We start from the raw sequence: 25,088 nt of genomic DNA, 5'->3' as shown, positions 1-25,088 counted from the left end.
TTAGCCCTTTAAAGCATGCAACAAGGCTGGTTATTGGGCTTAATCCAGAAACTCATTTCTCGGCCCAATATAAAATCTGCACAACAAAATTATTAATTAAGCAAATGTGAATTAAGATCAAATCAATAATTTTGTAATTAAATATTTTAATAATGTTTGTTCATCATCAAATTGAATGGGAGTTTTCCAAACTCATCAATCTCTCCCTTGATGACAAACATTATTAAAATTGAAATGGGAAAAAATTTAGAGATTGAGTAAAGAATACTCCCTTTGATTTGAATTTCTCCCCCTTTCAAAATGTCACAATGCTCCCCCTTGATGTGTGCTTATTTTACCAAGGGAAGCACTAACCTGTAACATTTAAATCAAGCTTCAAGTAACAATGTTATTTAGCATGTTTTATGATGCTAAATGCTTGATTTATGAGCAGTTTTAATTGATAATCAAAACTCATTTGATATCATAAACTGATTTACTGCTCAATCCTTTTTTCATACAAACAAAAATTTATCCAAATATTTTCCAAACATTTCTTGTTAGTATATCAGAGCAAAACAAAATGATGTGAAAAATATTTGAAGTACACATGATCAAATCAAGGCAGTTTTTAATACAATGCACAATTTAAAGGAACTGCCAAAAATAAGTTTTCAATCCAACAAATTTATCAATGATGAATCAACAGCCAAGCATCAAAATCAAACATCATCATAAACCAAATGTAGTTCAAGCAATATAGCGAATGCAATAACGCATGCATTCTTTGAACAAGGGTGATCATAAATTTTCAATTTTGAAAATTTCAACCCCTGTTCCCCTGTTTTTCCAGTCCTTGTTTCGTTCCAATTTCAATTTTGGAACTTAAATTTCCTCCCCCTTTTGTCATCATGGGGGCACCTGCACAAAACATGATCAAACATAGCAAAATATTCAAAGCAAAGTAGCAAGAGTATATTACAATATCCTAGAGAGTATCCTAGAGCAGTGAGTATCAAGTCATGTCATACAAAAAACAGATTGAGCCTAGTGGAGCCAATATCAAACAGAGTGAAGAAACAGTCACTAATCATCAGAAAAATTAAGTTGTTCTTCAGCATCTCCGACACTATCATCTCCCAAATCTTCTTTAAAATGTTCCATCATCAGATTGACCCTGTCTTTGCAATTTTTCCAAGCTTTCTCATTGTCAAAGGCTTGCTTACGGGTTTCTTTGGCTGCCCGATACATCAAATCTGCCATGTTCGAAAATTCTCCCAAAATCTGTTTGATGGACTTGATTGTTTTGGAAGATTCTGGTCTGCCTTCATGGTCACTATCCGATGCAGCAGTTTGTCGCCCTTTGGTTTCCTTAGTTGCTCTTGCTCCTCTAATTGAAGACACCTTGTTTTCTACAGCCTCATTCAACAAATCAACTTTAAAGTATTCAAATATTCTAGTTAGAAACATACCATAAGGCAGGTTAGCCTTTCTGGTGCTTCTAACAGAATCCCACATATGTCTAATCATAATATAACCGAAGGATATAGGAGTAGAGGTAACCAAAGCAAATAAGATGAGACAGTCAGAAAATGTTACTCGGTTGTGTGAGCCGCTTTGGGGAGTCAGAATATGTGTGATGATGCGGTGAAGTAGAGAATTGACCAGTCCTAAAGCTTTATGTGTTGGTATGGTGCCATGTAATCCAGAAAGGTTCTCGCAAATGTGCTTGAGAACAGTCTTGTATGGAACGCCAACTTGTGTGTCCCATTTTTCCACCATGTATGCTCGTGGTCCTTCATCCTTGAAGCCCAGGGCCGCTCCAATAGTCTCAGCATCAAGGGCTATTTGAACCCTTTTGACATAGGAATGAAGGGTGCCGTCAATGAGCCGCATATTGGCATAAAACTCTCGAACAAGACCAGGGTAGACTGGTTTCTGAATGAGAAGCAAAGGTTTCCAGTTGAGTAGTTCAAACAGAGGAGAGACGTTGATGCCCTTGTTGGTGAGATTTTCAAGGCTAACAAGATAAGTTGTGCATAAATGACGCTTCTCCATAACCTCCTTATGAAACTCAAAAGAGGTGCAAGAGTTAAATCTGCTTGGATCAAAGTGGGAGTGAGTCTTGCCATATTTGTCTCTAAATTCCATGGATTCCAAATTTGGAGGTTCAGTAGTGTCATTGAGTGCAAACCCCTGATTCTTCTGGGAGCTTTTTCCAGGAGTAGTCCGCTTCGATGATGAGGGTGGAGGTGATGGAATGGGAGAAGTATAAGATTCTTGCTCTTCTTCCTCTTGGGGGTCCTTGTTCTTCCTGTTTCGTCCTCTTCCGAAACTCTTTTGGGCCACTACCTTTCTTCTCATGGCTTCGGTTTGTTTGGTTGGAGGTGAGGGAGAGGATGAGGAAGTAGAATGTATGTGGATGTGAGTGTGAGTTTGGGGTGTTGATGGTTTTTGAGAAAGAAGAATTCTTTCACTCTTCCTTGGGGCTGTTTTCTTTTTCATAATGAAAGAGATCAATGGAGATGGAAGTTGGAGATGAAAGGGTGGCCGAATAGTGAGGTGAGTGATGGGAGGTTAGAGAAGCATTAAATGCTTAATTGGAGAGAGAATGAGAGAAGTTATTACCCATTAAGAGAGCGGTTATTATCCATGGGGGGGTTTCAAAAACTGAAAAGAGGTTTCCCTAAATCAAGGGATTAGTTGGAGGGAAAGATTTGATTTGACAACATGCTTCTTCCAACAAGATTTGATGAGACAACCAAGGGATTTTGTTGATTTAATTTTTCAAAAGAAATGAAACTAACAAAACTGTCATGGTGGGTCAAAGAATTTTTGGTGGGGCCCATAAAATTCGAATTCTGCGTTGCCTCCCCCTTGACCACAGCTTTTTCATTCTGCCATTTATTGTTTCTCGTCCAAACCTACGAGCAAAAACTGATCAGAATCAAATATTCACAAATTTTCAATGAAACTTAAATCAAACATTCCCAAGCTTTTTCTCAAGGTACAGAATCTGTCTTCACAGAGGGGTTTTGTAAAAATATCAGCAATTTGGTCTCCTGATTTTACAAATTGAATATCAATAGTACTCTTTTGAACATGTTCCCTAATAAAATGATATTTTATCTCAATATGCTTGGTTCTTGAGTGCAAAACAGGATTTTTTGAAATATTTATTGCACTCATATTATCACAAAATAGGGGTATACTACTGATTTTTAATTTGTAATCTTCCAATTGTGTTTTTAACCAAATTAATTGTGTGCAACATGCAGATGCAGAAATGTATTCTGCTTCAGCTGTGGATAAAGCCACTGTGGCTTGTTTCTTGCTTGACCACATGTTGAGTGAGCTTCCAAGGAAGCAACACATGCCGGACGTGCTTCTTCTATCCACTTTATCTCCCGCATAATCTGCATCACAAAACCCTACTGCACAAAATTCATCAGATTTAGGATACCACAAGCCATAATCACAAGTTCCCTTAATGTATCTAATGATGCGTTTAACAGCCGTAAGATGGGATTCTTTTGGGTGAGATTGAAATCTTGAACATACACCCACACTTTGAACAATATCCGGTCTAGAGGAGGTAAGATACATTAGTGAACCTATCATTCCTCTATACCTTGTTTCATCTACATCTTGGCCATCATCATCCTTTTCAAGTTTTGTATTAGGATGCATTGGAGTGCCCATTGCTTTGGAATTTTCTAGGCCAAACTTTTTAATAAGTTCTTTTGCATATTTTCCTTGGTAAATAAAAGTACCACTAGGAGTTTGTTTAATTTGGAGGCCAAGAAAGAAAGTAAGCTCTCCCATTAAACTCATTTCAAACTCACTAGTCATGAGTTTTCCAAACTCTTCACACAAGGAAATATTGGCCGAACCAAATACAATGTCATCAACATAAACTTGAACAAGAAGTATATCATCATTAGATGCTTTAATGAATAAAGTAGTGTCGGTGGTACCCCTTTGAAATTCATTTTCCAACAAGAAGGCACTAAGCCTTTCATACCAAGCTCTTGGAGCTTGTCTAAGCCCATAAAGAGCCTTAGATAATTTAAAAACATGATTTGGAAACTCTTTATGTTCAAAACCGGGGGGTTGTGCCACATACACTTCTCTATCAATAAAGCCATTAAGGAAAGCACATTTAACATCCATTTGAAACATTTTGAAACCTTTATGGGCGGCATAGGCAAGAAGCAAACGAATTGCTTCCATTCTAGCTACCGGAGCAAAAGACTCATCAAAATCTATACCCTCTTCTTGATCGTAACCTTGGGCCACTAATCTAGCCTTGTTACGAACAACTTGTCCATCCTCACCAAGTTTATTTTTAAATACCCACTTAGTACCCGTTACCTTCATACCATCCGAATAGGTTACTAATGTCCAAACCTCATTCTTGTCAAATTGAGCTAGCTCCTCTTGCATGGCCTTGACCCATGATGGATCTTCAAGAGCTTGTTTGACATTGTTGGGCTCCATTTGTGACAAGAAAGCAAAGTTGCTAGGTTCGGTTTGCCTTTTGGTGGAGGATCTTGTTGTTACGCCATGAGAAGGATCACCAATGATGAAATCATGAGGATAACCTCTCATAGACTTCCATTCTCTAGGCTTTCGGACAGGTGTAGAACTTTGATGAACTTCTGGTGGTCTCACTGTTTCAGTTGCTCGTGCCTGTTCAGGAGACAAAATGGAAGTGTCTCCTCCAATCTGACGAGACAGAACAGGGCTGACAGATTCTTCATTCTGGACAGATTTGGAAATTTCTTTGCTTGTTCCATCTTCACAATCTGAATCAATATCCTTCACAATACTGGGAATTAAGTTAGAATCACAAAAAGTAACATGTATGGATTCCTCTATTGTCCTATGCTCCTTGAGATAAACTCTATAGGCCTTGCTTGTGGTGGAATATCCAACAAACATTCCTTCATATGATTTTGGATCAAATTTTCCAAGGTTTTCCTTATTGTTAAGTACAAAACATTTGCATCCAAAAACATGAAAGTACTTAAGATTTGGAGGGGTTCCTTTCCATAGCTCATATGGTGTTTTCTTTAACCCTTTTCTAATGATTGTTCTATTCAAAATATAACATGCTGTGTTCACAGCTTCAGCCCATAAGAATTTAGGAATTTCACTCTCACATAACATAGCCCTAGTCATTTCTTGAAGGCTTCTATTCCTTCTTTCAACCACCCCATTTTGTTGGGGGTTCTAGGACATGAAAAATTATGAGAAATCCCTAAGTCATCACAGAATTTTTCAAAATCTTGATTTTCAAATTCTCTTCCATGATCACTTCTTAAATAGGCAATTTTCAAATCCTTTTCATTTTGAATTTTCTTACAAAGGGTGGAAAAAGCATGAAAAGCATCATTCTTATGAGCAAGGAAAAGTACCCAACCAAATCTAGAGTAATCATCTACCACCACAAGACCATAATGTTTACCTCCTAAACTTTGAGTTCTAGTAGGACCAAAAAGATCAATATGTAACATTTCCAATGGCCTTTTGGTTGAGATTCCATCTTTTGATTTAAAAGAGGATTTTACTTGTTTGCCTAATTGACAAGCGTCACAAGTGAGATCCTTATCAAACTTGATGTTTGGGATTCCTCTAACCAAATTTCTTTTGACTAGCTTAGAAATTTGATACATGCTAGCATGTCCCAACTTTCTATGCCAAAGCCATTTTTCAGATTCAAAAGATGTGAAGCATGTTACATTTTGTTCCTTTAAATCCTCAAGAGTTAATCCATACACATTGTTGCATCTTTTAGCTTCAAGAAGAACATTCCCAGTTTTTTCACACACAACTAAACAAACAGATTTCTTAAAGATAACTTTAAAACCCAAATCACAAAGTTGACTAACACTAAGCAAATTATGTTTCAAGCCATGTACAAGGAGAACATCATTTATACAAGAAGAAAAGTTTTTACCAACTTTCCCAACAGCCACAATTTTTCCTTTTGCATCATCACCGAAAGTGACAAGTCCTCCATCATAGTCATCAAGCTTTATGAAGAAGGTTGCCTTTCCGGTCATATGCCTAGAGCATCCGCTGTCCATATACCACACATTTTCCTTCCTTTTGGATGCTAGGCACACCTACAAAACAATGCTTAAGTAACCTTAGGTATCCAAATCTTTTTGGATCCTTTTACGTTAAACCATCTTCTATGTCCTAAGCCATTGTAATCAAAAACAATTTTATAAACTTTGTCACCAACTATTCTTTCACCGAAAAAGCATTGAATGGGAAAGTGTCCATTCCGATTGCATAGTCTACAAAACCTTGGAGTTGCCTTTTTGTTAAAGTAGGTGGGATCTTGAAATCTTGTGTCATTAGAAGATGAAGCAATATTTTCAAAATGTGAATTTTCAGATTTATGAAACCCCAACCCAGCCTTATCATAAAGAGGTTTTTGACTAGCCAAGATGTGATTTAAACTTTCAGAACTTTGTGTAAATTTGGCCAAGTCTTCCTCAAGTCTTTTAACCTTTTTAAACAATTCTTCATTTTGTTTAAAACAGTCCACATATGCAAGAACACAATGGTTACTTTCACAGCTCCTAACTTGGGCTCTTAACTGCTTATTTTCTTCAACAAGATCACAAGCAGTTTCAGCCTCTCTCACTTTTTCTTTTAGAAAACTGTTTTCGGCCTTAAGAATGGTAATTTGCTGTTCAAGTTCTTGATTTTTCAGCAGAAAACATCTTATTTTTTCAGAAAGGTGGTCTATCATAAGATGAAGATCTTCAGTGTTAGGGTTATGAAAGACTACCTGATCTATGTGGTCTGCCATGAGACATGTTTGTGACTTAGTCTCGGTTTCTTCATCATCATCATCAGAGTCATTCTCCAAGTCTTCCCATGTGGCCATCAGTCCTTTCTTCTTTCCCCTTTTCGGCTTTTCCTCCTTTTTCAGCTTGGGACAACCAGATTTGAAATGTCCCATTTCCTTGCAATTGTAACAAATTACTTTGCTCAAGTCTTTCTTCATCCTCCTTGAGCTGCTGCCTTTGCCTTTGAGCTTAGCCATTTTCCTGAATTTTTTTGCAAATAAAACAAACTCATTTTCAGAAGAGTTATCACTGGATTCATCATCCAGAGGGTTAGTCACAGAAGAAAATGCAATTCCTTTCTTTTTTGTATCTTTTTTCAAATAGGTATTTTCAAAAGCAAGAAGATTTCCTCTCAAATCATCAAGAGTCATGGAGTCTAAGCTACTGCTCTCAGAAATAATTAAGGCTTTAGTTTCCCACTCTTTTGTGAGACATCTCAACACTCTTCTCACTAGCACAGAATCAGAATGTGTAATTCCCAGAGCATCTAAGCCAACAATGATAGCATTGAACCGTTCGAACAGTTCATCAATGGACTCTCCTTCCTTCATTGCAAACATTTCATACTCTCTATTCAACATGTCTGTCCGAGTCTTCTTCACAATGGTGGTTCCTTCATGGGTGATTTGCAATTTATCCCAGATTTCCTTTGCCATTGTGCATCTTGATACCCGTCGGTACTCCTCGAAGCTTATAGCACAGTTGAGCAGATTTATTGCCTTGGCATTTAACTCCACCTTCTTCCTATCTTCCTCGGTCCATCTTGCTTCTGGTTTGAGAGAAACAACTCCTTCTGCACTTGTGATAGTTGGAAATTGAGGCCCTTCGAGAATAATCTTCCAAAGTCTGTAATCCACTGCTTGTACGAATATCTTCATCCTCTCCTTCCAATAGGTATAGTTTTTCCCATTGAAAAGAGGAGGTCTGTTGCTTGATTGACCTTCAGTTAGATTATAGGACACCACATTTGCGCCACTGTTTTCTGTCATGAGGATCTTTACTCCAAGCTGCAAAGCTTGATCTCTTTGAGACCAAGCTCTGATACCAATTGATGGTTTCAGTGGCTAAGAGAAGGGGGGTTGAATCTTAGCCCCCTTTTTTATGTTGCTAACACTTGCTGAACTCAGAGGAGACTTTTCTGTTTTAGCTCGTCTCTGGACACGAGACTTTTTGTTTTTGCTCGTCACTTGCCACGAGACATTTTGATTTTTGCTCCTGTGCAGTATAAAACAGAAATGGAGTTGGAGAGAGGAAAGATTACACCCAGATATATCCTGGTTCAGCTGCTAAGTGCAGTGCAGCCTACATCCAGTCTCCATCACAAACATGATGGAATTTCACTATAATCAATCTGATTACAACTTGTAAAGTGCTAATCCAACTTACAAGGGGATTCCCACAGAATCATGAAACACAACATAGATGAACAAAGGAACTCTAAGACATTTATGGCTTTTTTCTTTTAATTTTGCACTCTCTGTCTTTTTCCGCTCTATGGCTTTTTTCATTACAAACCTCACTGTTTGCCTTTTACCATGAGACTCAAGACATGACAAAATTAAACAGAAAAATACAAAACTGAATACATTAAAGGAGAAGAGAAAACTGTTAGCTCAGGTAGCTCTGAGAACTCTGTGCCTTGCACTCTCAAATTTTCTCCTTGCTTCAAACAGTGGCTGTCCACCCTTATTATAGAAGAGGGGAGCCTCCACTTATTGAAGCCAAAACCGAACCAACTTCTTCCTCCTTCAACAAAACCGGTTCGGCCACATAGAGAAGAGATAACCATGCATTAACCAACATGCAATTACCTCTAGTCCTTTCTTGATCATCACCCTTCATCAATCCGAGCTCTTCATCCTTGGCTTGCTCTCCAAGATGAAATTCTGGCCCTTGATGCTTCATGATGATGATGACTTCATCTGCTTCAATCTCTGCCTTCAACCATCACTTCGCCACTCTAGCTACTCCCTGTGGTGGTTGAGCAGAATCAAAGACAAGCCATGCTTCAAGAATCTCCCTTGCTGGCCGAGATCTTCTTCTTCCTTTTTGAGCATGCAAAGCTCAAGATAACCTCACCAAAGACCACATTTGGTAAGTATCTTAGCCACAGCTCATTTTTATTTTAGTATGTTTTCTTGCCATCATTAGATTGATGGTCTTGATGCATGCAGCTTCTTCCTTCTGTTGGTTGAAGAACATTTCTTCCATTATTTCCTGGACAAGGACCGAAGAGAGAAGAAGGAAGAGATGAGAGAGAATGTGAAGTTAAAGTAAAAAGCAATTAAATAAGAGTGAAACAAGTTGATAGATTGCTTTTTACTTCCCTTGCTTTGAGTAGCGTATAGCATTAATCATAATGATTCCCATCAAATCAAAGTCAAGTTCTCTCTCAAGTTTCCAATGCTAGCATACTAAGATTTGAAATCCATTCTTAGCAAGCAATGGAGTCCGTTGGAAGCATGAAACCAATTTGCTTTCTTAGTATTGGACCGGGCTTGGAATCATTCATCACTAAAAGACTTGGGCTTCTAGTATTGAAAAATAAAGCTGGCCCAATTAGTTAACATTTGCTTTCCTGATGAATTTTGGATTCAGCATAGAATTAAGAAAGCATTTGTTTGGGCTTGCAATATTCAAATTTATTTTGGCCCATTAACAATTCAGTTTTAGCCCTTTAAAGCATGCAACAAGGTTGGTTATTGGGCTTAATCCAGAAACTCATTTCTCGGCCCAATATAAAATCTGCACAACAAAATTATTAATTAAGCAAATGTGAATTGAGATCAAATCAATAATTTTGTAATTAAATATTTTAATAATATTTGTTCATCATCAAATTGAATGGGAGTTTCCAAACTCATCAGTTATCTTCTAAATATGCTTTCTCCTCTTCGTAATTCCCCTCCATAGTTGGTGTTAAAAGAATCAATCTTTTAGGAATTTGTCCACAAATATTCCAAACTTCAACAGAACCATATTGTGTTAAGGCATAAAGATAGTTGTTGCTGAGCACAATGTCACAATAAGATTGCTTATCATGAGAGAGCTCAACCCAAGTTGCAGAATTGCAATAAGCAATCTTGTTGTTTGAACCATATATGATGGCAAGAATGTAGCTTGAAGGAGAGGAACAACACATCAAGATTGCTTTGACTATGAACGTTTTCCTTAAGTATTCAGCAAAGTAAGAATATGTGACAGGGTGCAAGAATGAAAGGGGAAGAGGTGGTAAGTTAATGGTAGTGAAAGAAGAAGGATTTAGAAGAAGTGGAACTCCATTCTGATCCAAAAGCACAATCCAACCATGAGAAGAACCAACACACCACGCTCCAACAAGACCCTCCAACATGTTCTTCCACTCATAACGCTTGTTCTCCGATAAACTGAAGATGCTTCTATCAACAGTTATAGGATCATCATCATCATCAATGAGGTGTGTTTGCTGAATGCTTGGAAGAAGAGCGTAGGGAACTGAGAGAGAAGGAGAAGCCATTGAAGTGTGAGTATTGTTTTTTACGCTTATTTTTTGACACTGTTTAATTTCATGGAAGAGAACTTTTAAGACTTTAAATAGACTAAGATATCTACATTAAAACAGGAAACTAAAATCTGATTAAATCTTAAAATATCATTAATAAGATAAAATATTGTTGAAAAAGATTAAAAAAGATCCGGTTAAAAAATATGTCAATCTTAATAACCTCAACGCCCTGTGAATTGTGATATGTACTTAAAATTCTTTTCATACCGCTCAGCAAATTCTTTTCATGCCAAATCTATAAAAAAATTTATTAAATGTAGAAAGATTTAGCGCTCAGCAGCAGCCTGTAGCATATCAAGACCAATGCTGGAACAAAAACATAACTTATTGAGAAAACTAACCATATTTAATACAACAGCACAACATAGAGGAAATTTTATTAAAATTTCCAACTAACGCTGGAAAGAGGTACATGTTGTTTCCCTGGTTGCAGTGGCCAATGCGACCATTTCCTACATAAAAAAAAAAAAAACCGTTACGTAGTTAAGTTGCAGCTGTAATAAGTTGTCCCAAGAGAAAATAAAGAAAACAAAAGACACTTCTGTGATGAACTAGTTATTTAAAACGTACAGAAGATTTTCACAGTTCAAATGCATGGCAGAACAAAAATCAATTATAACAAGGTAAAACAAAATAAGAAACAAGAACTTTACTCCCCTAAAAAATTAGTTAAACCTATATTAGATGCTTTCTTAGGTTATCATCCATAAAACCACAAGTTAATCAATATGCCACAAACTCAGAAATCTAACAGAGCACGAGAAGTAGGTCCAAAACCAGCAAGTACATATATTGTCGTATAGAATTAGACACCTAGCAACTAGTTGATGTAAAACTGATTATCTTTATAGGGGACTTTCCCTCTCAGACATGTTGAGAGATTGGAAAGCTATGCTTTATAAACAAATCTTTAGTTTTTTGTTTTTGCTTTTGTATAGGGGATCCCTTATCCCCCTATTAGTATTATCCTTCTCCTCATCTTAATTATTATTTTTTTTATCAAAACAATGAAAGACAATATATTGTGGGGTGTCAATGGATGTTTACTTTTAAAGGTTGTCCAAATGGATCCATTGATAGATTTAACTCAAATCTTTTGTCTTGAATATAGTTCAAAATCAAAATACACATCTAGTTATGCACTGTTCTATGATTAATTTCCAATGGAATTCATTGTTTGGAATTGTCCTGAAACTTTGGATCAATTTTCTGTTGATCAGGTTTGCTGGTTTTGGTCGAAGAAAGGAAGCCAAATATTAATGGCAGTGTGTCTGTGTCATTAAGAAAACTTATTGTATGTTTATAGGCAATTATCATGGTTTGTATATTTGCAGCAACCATTAAGGAAACTTTCTGCATTACGATATTTGATGAAGGAACTACTATTAAACTATTGATGCAGCAACCAAATGTTTTCTTCATTTATTGTAAGCATGAAAAATAAGAGACGCATAATGCTCAACACTGTTCAATTCAATTTGCTTATGATGTTCTTTAAATTAGAAGTAAAAAAGAAAAGGTGATTACTGTACCACATCATACACAGGTTTCTACCAAAAAGAGACCATAATAGATTACTAGGAGGAATGAAAAAGATATATTGTAATGTGTCATATGTACTTAAAAAAAGTCCGCGAATCTTAAGTTCTTTACATGATTTCTTGAATTGTCAAATAGAGAAGAAAAAAAAAAAAAGTCAATTACAAAAGAACCATATCATTCTAAATGGGAAATGGCAAACCCTAAATTACTATGGAACTATCCAAATTGGTGGAGGATCAATCCTATTTGCACATTCCATGAGGCTCTTAATACATTTTTCTTGAAGATTGAAAACACCCCAATCATGTCCACCATACATGTAGTCCAAAGTCATCTCTTCCCACCTATCATCTGTGAAATAGATTGAGTTTGCTTTACACCCTAAGCAAGCGTTAGCATCCATTGATATAGACTCATTAGCACCCAAGAACAAAACTTTATCATGTAAAGATCTCATCTTTTTCCACTTCTTGTCTCCAATATCAAGTTTATAAACAGTAAAATATTTTGTTCTATAAGGACAAATCAATGGTTGTGTATTCTCAGATGATAAAAGATCTCCTTCTTCTATTACCAACCCGTCATCATTCACAAAATTCCCAATAAACCTTATCACCAGCAAAATTTCTTCTGCAGATACCACCAAGTACAAATTTTTTGAGAAGTTTTCTCCTAAATATGGTTTCTCATCTTCATCATTCTCCTCCACAGTTGGTGTTAAAAGAATCAATCTTTTAGGAATTTGCCCACAAATATTCCAAACTTCAATAGAACCATCTTGTGTCAAGGCATAAAGATAGTTGTTGCTGAACACAATGTCACAGTAAGATTGCTTATCATGAGAGAGCTCAACCCAAGTTGCAGAATTGCAATAAGCAATCTTGTTGTTTGAACCATATATGATGGCAAGAATGTAGCTTGAAGGAGAGGAAGAACACATCAAGGTTGCTTTGACTATGAACATTTTCCTTAAGTATTCAGCAAAGTAAGAATATGTGACAGGGTGCAAGAATGAAAGGGGAAGAGGTGGTACTTTAATGGTAGTGGAAGAAGAAGAATTTAGAAGAAGTGGAACTCCATTCTGATCCAAAAGCACAATCCAACCGTGAGAAGAACCAACACACCATGCTCCAACATGACCCTCCAACATGTTCTTCCACTCATAACGCTTGTTCTCCGATAAACTGAAGATGCTTCTATCAACGGTTATAGGATCATCATCATCATCAACGAGGTGTGTTTGCTGAATGCTTGGAAGAAGAGCGTAGGGAACTGAGAGAGAAGGAGAAGCCATTGAATTGTGAGTATTGTTTTTCACTCTTCTTTTTTGACGCTCTTTAATTTCATGGAAGAGAACTTTGAGGATTAAGACTTTAAATAGACTAAGATATTTACATTAAAATAGGAAACTAAAATCTGATTAAATCTTAAAATATCATTAATAAGATAAAATATTGTTGAAAAAGATTAAAAAAGATCCGATAAAAAAATATATGAATCTTAACAAACTCGTCAACGGCCTGACACTTAACTAACATGCTCACATTATAGCAAGGGAGTAAAGACACGCTACAGTTGTTGTTCTCTCGAAGAGTTTTTGAGTCTCCTTCTCTGGTACCCTGTTTTGTCGTGCAGCTATGCCTTTGTCTTTCCAGTATCCTCGTGTTGGTAGTTGGTGTTGCTATCATGTCAATTCAAAACGGTTAATGATGACACCTTGTTTTCAATGATAGCATATTTCTTGGGAGAATGCCATGAGACATGGCACCCAAACAAGCACAAATACTTCGTCTTAAAAAGTATAGAGTTTGCTAGCGCTAATTCAAATATATGATCAAAATAAAAAAAATTGTTAATCATTTAATATTTTTATTTTTAGAAAGAAGTATAATAAATTGATAATGACAAAAATAGACAATATATTTTTATTTTTTGTTTTATTTTTTAAATGAATTATAACAAATTGATAATGATAAAAATAGATATTGACAACAATTTTTGGCGCATATTGTTGTGAGATAAACGGCTTATGTAATTTAATCTCAATGTAAGCCTTCTTCTCTTCACATAATTAGGCCTCAAATAATAAATAGGTTCCATTTCAAAATTTCCATAGCTAAAAAATAGTGAACTGATATAATGTTTATCGATTTGAAATTTAACCATATTCATTCTAGAATAAGAATAGTTCAATGAAATATTCAAAATCTCAATGGCCAATATGCTGCGTGCATTGATCAAATCAAAGAGTTCATAGTAATGACAAAACATAAAATGAAACCAGTGGCCTCTTTCTGTCTCATCTAGTGAACATTATAATGCATTTATCTTTCTAGAAGTTACCAAGATTCAGAAGGAATAGAACTCTACCAAAGCTATCATAAAACCATGAAAATTGGATCATGACAACCAACAAAGCAGACCCTTGAAGAAGAGATCATGGTAACTTGAGCCAGGAGAGCTGTCTGTTGAGTTAGAACAAGTTTTCTCCACTTATTCCTCGGATCCACAGTTAAAGCTGCAAAATGCTTTGTTACCTCTGCAAGTTATCAAATGTCAGTATGTCACTTAAGCATCTCAAGTGTGGTTTTGAAGTCTCACTTCTGACAAAATCAGTAAAGATAATGTTCCAACATTTTATTGTGCAATGGAAAGCTAATTTGAAACTCAGATCAGTCTTCTGATTGGAACATGATAGTAAATGGGATGAAGCTTCCTTTGTTGTTCGTTGAGAGGTGAAGCTTCTGATTGGAATATGATAGTAAATGGGATGAAGAAACATGGAACCACCTATTAAGAGATTTTTCATGCATAGCTCCCTCCATTTGTGAGCTTCATCCTTTGCTCTCATCATTTATTTCCACCCCAGTTTTAGCTGACGAACAATTCAGTGAACAAGTACAACCTTCTCCATTGGAAGCTATCGAAATACAAGAATGTATTAAGGAAGCAGCTCAGCAATTCTTACCATCATAAACACACAAAATTCAGAGAAATAAGTATTACAGAAGCATGTTGTAACTTTACATAAGGAGTCTACAAGCTAATAACTCCCACAGTAAATATTAGCATGCAATCTAACAAATATTCTGCCGTCATCATTCTTCAATTTTATGGCACCTTGGGAGTGAGAACAATTATTGTGATCATCATACTCGTGCTATGAATTTTTCCATATAAAACTGAGTGATACTAACTTAGTCTCGACATTCTAGAGGGAAAAACTGTCAATATTATTACATTGATCAATCTCATATTGTGATTTTCAAAATTGCTAAATCAAGTAAAGAGATCATTTTCACGAACCACTTCCACAAGGCTTGCTCCTTCCCTGAGTCCTTGACGAACCATTTCTTTCAAATTTCTTGCAAAAGGTAGGGCATCTGGATCAATATTTTCCCGTCCTTCAGTGATTAACCCCTATATTTGGTAAAAACAATAAGCAAACTGAATAAGACATTGTAATCCATAAAAACCTGCCAAAAATCTAACTCTAGTTAAAAACTTAAAATTTCACGGGCTAATATTTTTTGACATCTTCAAAAGTGCTAAAACAGGGAAAGTGAGGTGATGTTTAAGATGAAAAACAGTGAATCATTGACTAATCCAAACCGGAATCTAAAGCATGCCAGTGTCATAAAAGAATAAAATGCTTTCATCATGAAAAAGGCAAAACAAGTATGTAATAACTCATTAAATATATACAATAAAATAGGGTTAAATAAGTTTGATTTTCCATTAGATATACTACCTAACTGTTTTAAGTTTTGGAAGAGATGGTTCATAACATAATATCAAAGCTTCTAAGACAAAAAGGTATAAATTTCAATTTTTGTTTCTCCCATTCTTATGAATAAAAATCAATATTAATACAAGGTACCTGTGGACCTATGCATTTTTGTCCATGCCTCAAGACAAAAGGATTGGCCATTATGTGAGGAGGCGTATTAGAAACTTTTCAACCATGAATGCATTTTGGCATATCATGATAGAAAGCAAGCGAGTTTTTTTCTTTTTTCCTTCTGAATTTTTAAAACATTTTTGGACTTTTAAAATGTTTACAAATTAACTTCTAAAATGTATGTCATATCAATGATTATTAGATTGCAGCGGAACAAGGTAATCGGTTCAATTAATGATAAAAATAAGTATTTAAAATACAAGAACTAAACTAAAAATGTAACATAAGTATAAATCATCAGTTAACGAAACTAAAAAGAACTATTTTATACCAATAGGGAAAACACGAATTAAACTACAAGTACCAGGAAATACAATACCTTTGCCTCAACGACCCAAAATTGACTCTTTGCACTCTCATAAGCAATCTCATTATTCCCCAACATCCTTGCCATTGTTTTTCTTGCAGCATTGAGAACCCCAATTCCAGCACTGCAGCAATAAAAATAAAATCAAAGAAGCAATAAAGCAATACAGTAAATATCAACATAAATGCTAGTGGTTTTTGGCTTACAACTTCATTGAAATCCAAAGTCCTATATGGTCTCAAATGTTCCTGTCAAACCTAGCTTGGTCTAATGTAGTGTAGCTTTGATTCAGAGCAAAATTGGCAATTCAATTTGGAGGGATTTCACAAATAATAATGTGATAACAAAGCTACTTATACATAGCTCCCAATCCAAGCTATCAATAACTTAAAAGGTTTACACTTTCTTTGTTCCTTTCTAATATCAAACTCCTTTTACCCTCAAAACACTTTGGAACACAAGTTTGAGATCCCAACAACCTTGTTAAGAACACGGAAGCAACAAAGTATTGCACTCTGAAATTTATGGTAAACCAAAAGACAGATCCATTTTGACAAAAACGGGAAGTTTCAGAAGTGCATGCTCTTGTTTTGTCCCCAAATATAGCACGTGGTTTACACCGTCTCCTCTTTGATAAAATTTCTTTATCAATCAACTCCTAAGGATACTTTTGCATTGCAGACTGCATCTTAGTCCACTTTATGCATAAATCGGTAAATTTATAACAATTCACATAACTTGCAACATTAAGATCCTCCTTTTCCAAAGCTCCAAGCCGTGGTATACTTAAAAGGAAAACTATAGATTTAATTGCTTGTCCCAAAAATTAGCATCCATAACATTTATATACATATTTAAAAATTAAAAGTACATCATACATCATCGGATCATACATACATAAATAATATTAATGAATAATAGCTTTCCAATCTCTTAACATGTCTAAGAGGGGAAGTCCATTAAATTGATCACAAGGTTTACACCAAATTATCCAGATAAGGCAGAATGTCTAACCATATCCCGCAAAACTTGTTTGTCTAAAAATCTATCAATCAGAGTGTGTGAAACATTTTATGATCTTATATAAAGGAATTTATACCTGCACATCTTGTATTTGATGAATTCATCCACAACAGCAACATAGTCATCCCCATCAAGGCAAATCTACAAAGAAATGTTTAACCATGTTTAGACTTAGAAAGCTTGTGATAAAAGGTAGAGGGGACCAGCATAAGGAGTCGTCATAGATGTTGAAAGAAAAAGGGAGGAGAGAATGACAGATTTGGGAGAAACCATGTCTCAACTACACAACAGATGCTATATATTATTATAGACAAAGAATCATAAATACATTAAACATATAAGAATATAGTGCTCCTTAATATATTATTAACATCATATTTAAAATCCTGAGATGCTGCTCTGTGATTTTCGTTTGAAGGGCAAGGACATGATCACTTGGTCAACAACCATGTCCTGAAGTTTGGGCTAAGGCCGAGAAACTATACTCAAATGATGTCATTCATTTATTTACTATTGTCTCTAATCACATGGTTGTGAAGAAAAGGACATGCACGTACAAAAAACAAAGTTGTCTGATAAACTTGACACTTTGATGGTTGAATTTCATGCACTGCACCATTAATTATTTTTAACTTAATTACAACCCTATTCAATAACATGATTGGAATAAGTAACGGGGAGATATATTAGTATAAAAGTGGAAGAGAGAGAGAGCGATTAAGTGAGACAATAAACTAAAGGTAACTTGCAATGTGTCATATGTTCTTAAAAGACAATATATTACTGTACCACATAATAAACAGGTTTCTACCAAAAAGAGACAGAATAGATTACTAGGACGAAAGAAAAAGATATATTGTAATGTGTCATATGTACTTAAAAAAAGGTTAGTGAATCTTAAGTTATTTACATGATTTTTTGAATTGTCAAATAGAGAAGAAACAAAAAAAAATCCATTACAAAAGAACCATATCATTCTAAATGGCAAATCCTAAAATACTATGGAACTACCCAAATTGGTGGAGGATCAATCCTATTTGCACATTGTATGAGACTCTTAACACATTTCTCTTGAAAACTGAAAACACCCCAATCATGTCCACCATACATGTAGTCCAAAGTCATCTCTTCCCACCTATCATCTGTGAAGTAGATTGAGTTTCCTTCACACCCCAAGCAAGCTTTAGCATCCATTGATACAGACTCATTAGCACCCAAGAACAGAACTTTATCATGTAAAGATCTCATCTTCTTCCACTTCTTGTCGCCAAAATCAAGCTTATAAACAGTAAAATACTTTGTTCTATAAGGACAAATCAATGGTTGTGTATCCTCAGATGATAAAAGATCTCCTTCTTCTACTACCAACCCGTCATCATTCACAAAATTCCCAATAAACCTTATCACCAGAAAGATTTCTTTTGCAGATACCACCAAGTACAAATTTCTTGAAAACTTATCTCCTAAATATGGTTTCTCATCTTCATCAGTCTCCTCCACAGTTGGTGTTAAAAGAATCAATCTTTCAGGAATTTGTCCACAAATATTCCAAACTTCAACAGAACCATCTTGTTTTAAGGCATAAAGATAGTTGTTGCTGAACACAATGTCACAGTACGATTGCGTATCATGAGAGAGCTCAACCCAAGTTGCAGAATTGCAATAAGCAATCTTGTTGTTTGAACCATATATGATGGCAAGAATGTAGCTTGAGGGAGAGGAAGAACACATCAAGGTTGCTTTGACTATGAACGTTTTCCTTAAGTATTCAGCAAAGTAAGAATATGTGACAGGGTGCAAGAATGAAAGGGGAAGAGGTGGTACGTTAATGGTAGTGGAAGAAGAAGGATTTAGAAGAAGTGGAACTCCATTCTGATCCAAAAGCACAATCCAACCGTGAGAAGAACCAACACACCATGCTCCAACATGACCCATCAACATGTTCGTCCACTCATAACGCTTGTTCTCCGATAAACTGAAGATGCTTCTATCAATGGTTATAGGATCATCATCATCATCAATGAGGTGTGTTTGCTGAATGCTTGGAAGAAGAGCGTAGGGAACTGAGAGAGAAGGAGAAGCCATTGAAGTGTGAGTATTGTTTTTTACGCTTCTTTTTTGACACTGTTTAATTTCATGGAAGAGAACTTTGAGGATTAAGACTTTAAATAGACTAAGATATCTACATTAAAATAGGAAACTAAAATCTGATTAAATCTTAAAATATCATTAATGAGATAAAATATTGTTGAAAAAGATTAAAAAAGATCCGATAAAAAAATATATGAATCTTAACTAACATGGTCACATTATAGCAAGGGACAGTTGTTGTTGTCTGGGAGAGTTTTGGAGTCTCCTTCTCTGCTACCCTGTTTTGTGGTGCAGCAATGCCTTTGTCTTTCCAGTCTCCTCGTACTCTACTAGACTACTACCCTCATCATCGCCTCATTCTTGCGTTGATAGTTGGTGTTGCTATCAAGTCAATTCAGAAGGGTTAATGATGAAATTAGTCTTTCAAATATGAGTCGTTCGTAACATCTGTTCCCAAATAATTTTTTCAATTAAATTAGTCCTAAAAGATTTAAAATTAATGAGTTAAAATAATTTCCGTTAATGATAAGCATGTGGAACGTTAATGACATATCACCACCCTAATTCAAAATATTGTGCCTTTTTTTTTTCCGGCTTCTTGCAATCTTTTATTCTTGTTTCTGTTGGTTTCTTCTAAGTTTTTATATTTTTCTTTTGCTATTCTTGAATCATTGGATTTAATTTAATGTTTTCTTTTGAAGATATGTTTGTAACTGGTAACTTTGATTAGCTAAACTTTTTATAAACTAATTTTTATGCTATCAAAACTTTTAAATATATTTTTTTAAAATATACGAATCATGTTTACATTCTGTTTTATAATTTTATAAGTTATAATTCTACTCTGTTTTTTGAATTGAGGTAGAAATTATGAGTTTACTATCTTAAATTTTAGAGCTAAAATGCATTTGTTGATTTGAACGTTTATTTTTTAAAAAATTATATGATGATATGTTTTTTGTTTGTGAGGTGTTTGAACTAAATCTTCATATCTTTTGAGGTAGACCGATATATTTTGAGAGGTTTATGCAATAAATCTTTTCTTTTTAGATTTTATATATTAGATTGCGTTTGTTTATAGATATAGGACATTAAGACTGGAAAATAGAGACATAAAATTGTATTTGATAGATGAGATATAGATAGAGATACTGTATTTAGTATTTTGTGTCTATTATGACTGGCACTTAGAAAAATCTTCCAAAGCAAGCCTCAAAAATCAATATTACGAAAATAGAATAAATAAAATTTTAAATTATACTAAAAGGCAACACATTCTCATCATCATATTTAAAACATATTCAGCATATTTACATAAATTCAACTTTAATATTTATAGCAAATCATAGTCTATTAGATTCATCTACTGGAATAGTTACAAAGCAACATACTGAAGTCACTAAAACCGGACCTGTGTCATATGGAGCAGTTTAATAAGTCTAAAGAGCTTTAAAGCTATTTACACAAAATATCAAGTCCTTGAACAGTAAAGGACTCACTAACACAAACAAAACTAGAGCGAAACTGATGAAGTTGGATTAGGATCAAGGCCCATATCTGAAAAAAAAAATGAAAGAACAACAGAGTGAATTTTGCAACTCAATGAGTAAACGGAGCATCCATAACCCCACGACCACGAGAGACAATTCTATAAATAATTAACTTTTAGTCAAAATAAATCCACTTTAATAATAGTGACAGAAATATACTCAAACACAAAGATAATTACTTATAGACATCAAACATTCAAACTTTCTTATTTTATATAAATATAAGCGGAAGGTCATCTAATTCAGAAAAATAAAAATAACAGAAATCACACTTAGGTTGTTTTCCTTTGTGTGAATTCTGAAATAGACATGTTCCACCAGTTTTGTGGATATGAAACAGACAGAAACTATTTCATCTCATATGGTCTTGAAAATACAATTATATACTGACAAGGTGCACAAAGTCTAGCGCTTACTGCCGCTAGTTTCTGTCATAGAACTTTCCAAAATATTTTGACATACAAATTACGATCAAGCTAAAAGTTGTCAAACAAATCAATAAGTGCATCATCAATACAATACTAACTTTACATTCAAAGTGTATATGTAAGATAATATTTACATTGTAGTTTAATTTCTCAAATGATAACTTCATTCGTTTCAATGCAAAATATTATGTCTCAAGTGAGATTTTCTTTGTAAAATACTTGACATAAACATCATATTGACAAATGAGTTAGTAAATAATTAAATAATAAATTTTAAAATTATTTTCAATAATTATAAAAATGATACAATGCTAAAATTTAACCATAGATACAAAGTTTACAGGTTTTTTTCTATAATAAAATAAAAAAAATTATTATTTCTCCAAACATGATTTTTGAATTTTAATTTTCCAAATACGATTTTTTTTAGCATTTGGGCAAGTTCGCCGGACCCCAGCGAACTCTATAAAAATTGGCAAGATCTATATACTATTTTCTAGACGATGATATGGATTAAAAATGCGTGTGTTAAAAAATTTGAGTGGCGTTCGCCGGGTTAAGGCGAACTTGCCAATTTTTATAGAGTTCGCCGGGTCCAACGAACTTGCCCAAATACAAAAAAAAAATCGTATTTGGAGAATTAAAGTGCAAAAATCATGTTTGGAGAAATAATAAATTTTTTATTTTATTATAGAAAAAAATTCCAAAGTTTACTCACATACTAAAATCTAAAAGAAGGACTTCTACTCCACAGATTCCAACAAGCAAGGAGAGTGGTTCCTTTGAGTTTCTAATACCACAAATATAATAATAATAATTCTAATAAGTTAATCTTAACATCAATTGATCTAATAGAACCTATATACTAAAAAATTTCAAATTCTATCTTACCGTAACACTAAATTTTCGGATTTATTAATACCCATAATTATAAACATGACAAAAATTAAAGATATAAATAATTATCAAACTAAAGAATCACCTTAATGTCTTAATAATTGGTAATACTTGAATTGAAGGTTACTTCCCTCTTCTTCAAATTTAGGCTACTTTAATGGAATTTTGGAATAATACCAACATAAGAGAGCACACTTGATAGGGTATAATAGAGTTGGAGTAGAAGAAGAGTAGTGAAATTAATTGAAATAAAAGTGTATGAAATTATTGTTGAAGAAGTGACATGAGGGAGGGGAGGGAGACCTATTATGGCAGTGAGGAAGGGTGTAGCATGTTAGGTACCAAACAAATGACACAGCAAAATATAGTGATGAAAAATTAGAAATTTATATAAAATATGGAAACAATTGAATAACTTTCTTTGAGAATTACAACTTCTCTCTATCATAAGGAGACTACAATAATACTCTTTCTTGACAAAAGGAGAACACACTTCTCTCTACATATATAGGAGAAAACTACTCAAAGAAATATTATGTTATTCTATCTGGATGATTTGATTGAAATGAATTAAAGAAAAACTAAATTTATAGGTGAGTCTCTTCAATATGAACCATTCGTCAATTAGAGGTATATAATTTTTCTCTTTTTCAAGCATTAAAATTCTAAGGTTATAAACTACCTTTTATTTTATTTAGTTATTATTTATTCATTTATTTTCTAAAATTAGCTTTGCTAATTTTCACAATCTCCCACTTAAAGCTAATTTTGATATGAGGAATGCTAGGGGGTCAGCAACTTTTGGGATTTATAGCCATCAAATAGTCATCAATGAGGTTTTTAATGGTGTGAGATTAATGTGAGATTTCATCCAATGGCTCACTCTTCTTTGATGGTTACATGCTGGCCAGAATTTGATAAAATTGCTGGCCCCCTAGACTTTTCCTTTTGATAAATTTTCAAAATTCATATTGCTCATGTATTCTATAGGCCGTATGAGGATCTACACCATTCAAACTTTTCTGTGTTGATTAGTTTTATCATGGCATCTGCTAGGTTATTTTTAATGTGAATCTTCTGCATATCAACACTTCCTTCTTCTACTACTTTCTGAACAAAGTGATATTGTACTCCAATGTATTTTGTTCTTGAATGAAAGGCAGGATTCCTTGCAATGTGCAAGGCACTCTGACTGTCACAATACACAGAAATCTTCTGTTGTTTGTACCCGAGTTCTTCTATTAACCTTTGGATCCAAATAGCTTCCTTGCATGCTTGTGTAGCTGCCATATATTCAGCTTCTGTAGTAGATAAAGTTATAATAGTCTGTAATTTAGATAGCCAGCTCACAGCTCCTCCTGCAAGTGTAAACACATAGCCTGTAGTAGATTTTTGTTTATCAAGATCACCTGCAAAGTCTGAGTCGACATATCCATTGACAATAAATTCCGATCCTCCAAAACATAATGCAACATTCGAGGTCCCTTTGATGTATCTCAGGATCCTCTTAACAATATTTCAATGCTCTTTACCCGGATCTGCTATAAATCGACTTACCACCGCAACTGCTTGAGCAATATCTGGCCTTGTACAGATCATGGCATACATAAGGCTTTCCACCGCTGATGCATACGGTACTCGAGACATTTCCATCCTCTCTGCTTCACTACTAGGGCACATACTTGAGGATAATTTAAAATTCATAGAAAGTGGGGTTGAAATTGGCTTACATTCTTGCATGTTGAAGCGTTGCAAGATCTTCTTCAAATAATTCTTTCGTGATAGTCAAATCTTTCTATCTTTTTTGTCTCGGTGAATTTGCATCCCTAAAATCTTTTTTGCTGGTCCCAAGTCTTTCATATCAAACTCCCTAGCCAACTGTGCCTTCAATTCTTGGATTTGATCTTTGTTGGGACCTACCACCAATATGTCATCCACATACAACAGCAGAATGATGAAATCATTATCACCAGACCTCCTGTAATAGGTACAATGATCTGAACTAAGTCTGTTGTATCCAAGGCTAATAATGAAAGAATCAAATCTCTTGTACCAACACCTTGGCGCCTGCTTTAGACTGTACAGAGATTTAGTAACCTGCAAACCAAGTTTTCTTTTTCTTGTTCTTTAAAACCTTCTGGTTGGAGCATATATATCTCTTCTTCAAGTTCTCCATGAAGAAAAGTAGTCTTTACATCTAATTGCTGCTCTAGATGTAAATCAAATATAGTACACATAGCCAAAACTACTCTAATAGTAGTTAGTCTCACCACTAGAGAAAATATTTCATTGAAGTCAACACCTTCTTTCTGAGCATATCCCTTGACAACCAATCTTGCACGATATCGTTCCACCTGATCATTACTATCTCGTTTGATCTTGTAAACCCATTTGTTACCAATGGCTTTCTGACCTGCTGGAAGTTCAACAAATTTCCAGGTATGGTTCCTATGTAATGCCTCAATTTCTTCTTGCATTGCTGTCATCCATATAGAAGCGTCTGGATTGCGCATAGCCTCCATAAAAGTTGTTGGCTCTCCATCTTCTGTCAAAAGACATTATGCATCATGGTTTGTTAAAACATAATTTGAGTGCCATGATGGTGTTCTTCTTTGTCAAGTGGATTGACAAACTTCTATGTTATTAGCCTCTGCTTCTTGTTCTTCGTGCTGTGGTTCTGCTTCAGAAAGATCACCTTCTCTATATTTTTCATCTATTTGAACAGTGGTTATCTCTTTAACAGTGCTGTCATTTTCTTGTTCTTTTTGCAATTCATCTTCTACAAATATCACATCTCTACTGACAACTACCTTGCGGGCAGTGGGATCCCACAGGCGATACCCTTTGATGAGTTTGGAAAACTCTTATTTAATTTTGATGATGAACAAATATTATTT

The 25,088-nt window shown here is 34.7% G+C and overlaps 4 protein-coding genes across 4 annotated transcripts; all 4 read right to left on the bottom strand.

Moving 5' to 3' along the window:
• Nucleotides 1–9,711: 9,711 nt before the first annotated feature.
• LOC112777937 (putative F-box protein At5g55150) lies at nucleotides 9,712–10,344 on the bottom strand. Its single transcript, XM_025822315.1, has one exon. It carries the CDS (start codon nucleotides 10,342–10,344, stop codon nucleotides 9,712–9,714), a length of 633 nt encoding a protein of 210 aa, XP_025678100.1.
• A 1,798-nt stretch (nucleotides 10,345–12,142) lies between these two features.
• Nucleotides 12,143–13,228, bottom strand: LOC112777936 (putative F-box protein At5g55150). The gene has a single exon (XM_025822314.1). The coding sequence runs from the start codon at nucleotides 13,226–13,228 to the stop codon at nucleotides 12,143–12,145; it is 1,086 nt and encodes a 361-aa protein (XP_025678099.1).
• Nucleotides 13,229–14,920: 1,692 nt separating this feature from the next.
• Nucleotides 14,921–17,595, bottom strand: LOC112776951 (NAD-dependent malic enzyme, mitochondrial). Its single transcript, XM_025821231.3, has 3 exons — nucleotides 17,302–17,595; nucleotides 16,215–16,326; nucleotides 14,921–15,354 (listed from the first exon to the last, which is right to left on the bottom strand). The coding sequence occupies exons 1-3, from the start codon at nucleotides 17,307–17,309 to the stop codon at nucleotides 15,214–15,216; spliced, it is 261 nt and encodes an 86-aa protein (XP_025677016.1). The 5' UTR covers nucleotides 17,310–17,595; the 3' UTR covers nucleotides 14,921–15,213.
• Nucleotides 17,596–18,224: 629 nt separating this feature from the next.
• Nucleotides 18,225–19,310, bottom strand: LOC112777935 (putative F-box protein At5g55150). The gene has a single exon (XM_025822313.1). The coding sequence runs from the start codon at nucleotides 19,308–19,310 to the stop codon at nucleotides 18,225–18,227; it is 1,086 nt and encodes a 361-aa protein (XP_025678098.1).
• Nucleotides 19,311–25,088: the final 5,778 nt, after the last annotated feature.

This window comes from Arachis hypogaea, chromosome 19, assembly GCF_003086295.3.
Source record: "Arachis hypogaea cultivar Tifrunner chromosome 19, arahy.Tifrunner.gnm2.J5K5, whole genome shotgun sequence".
In the NCBI taxonomy this organism is placed as follows: Eukaryota; Viridiplantae; Streptophyta; class Magnoliopsida; order Fabales; family Fabaceae; genus Arachis; species Arachis hypogaea.
The sequence above is the reverse complement of the archived record's forward strand: the minus strand, read 5'-3'. Positions and strand labels throughout refer to the sequence as shown.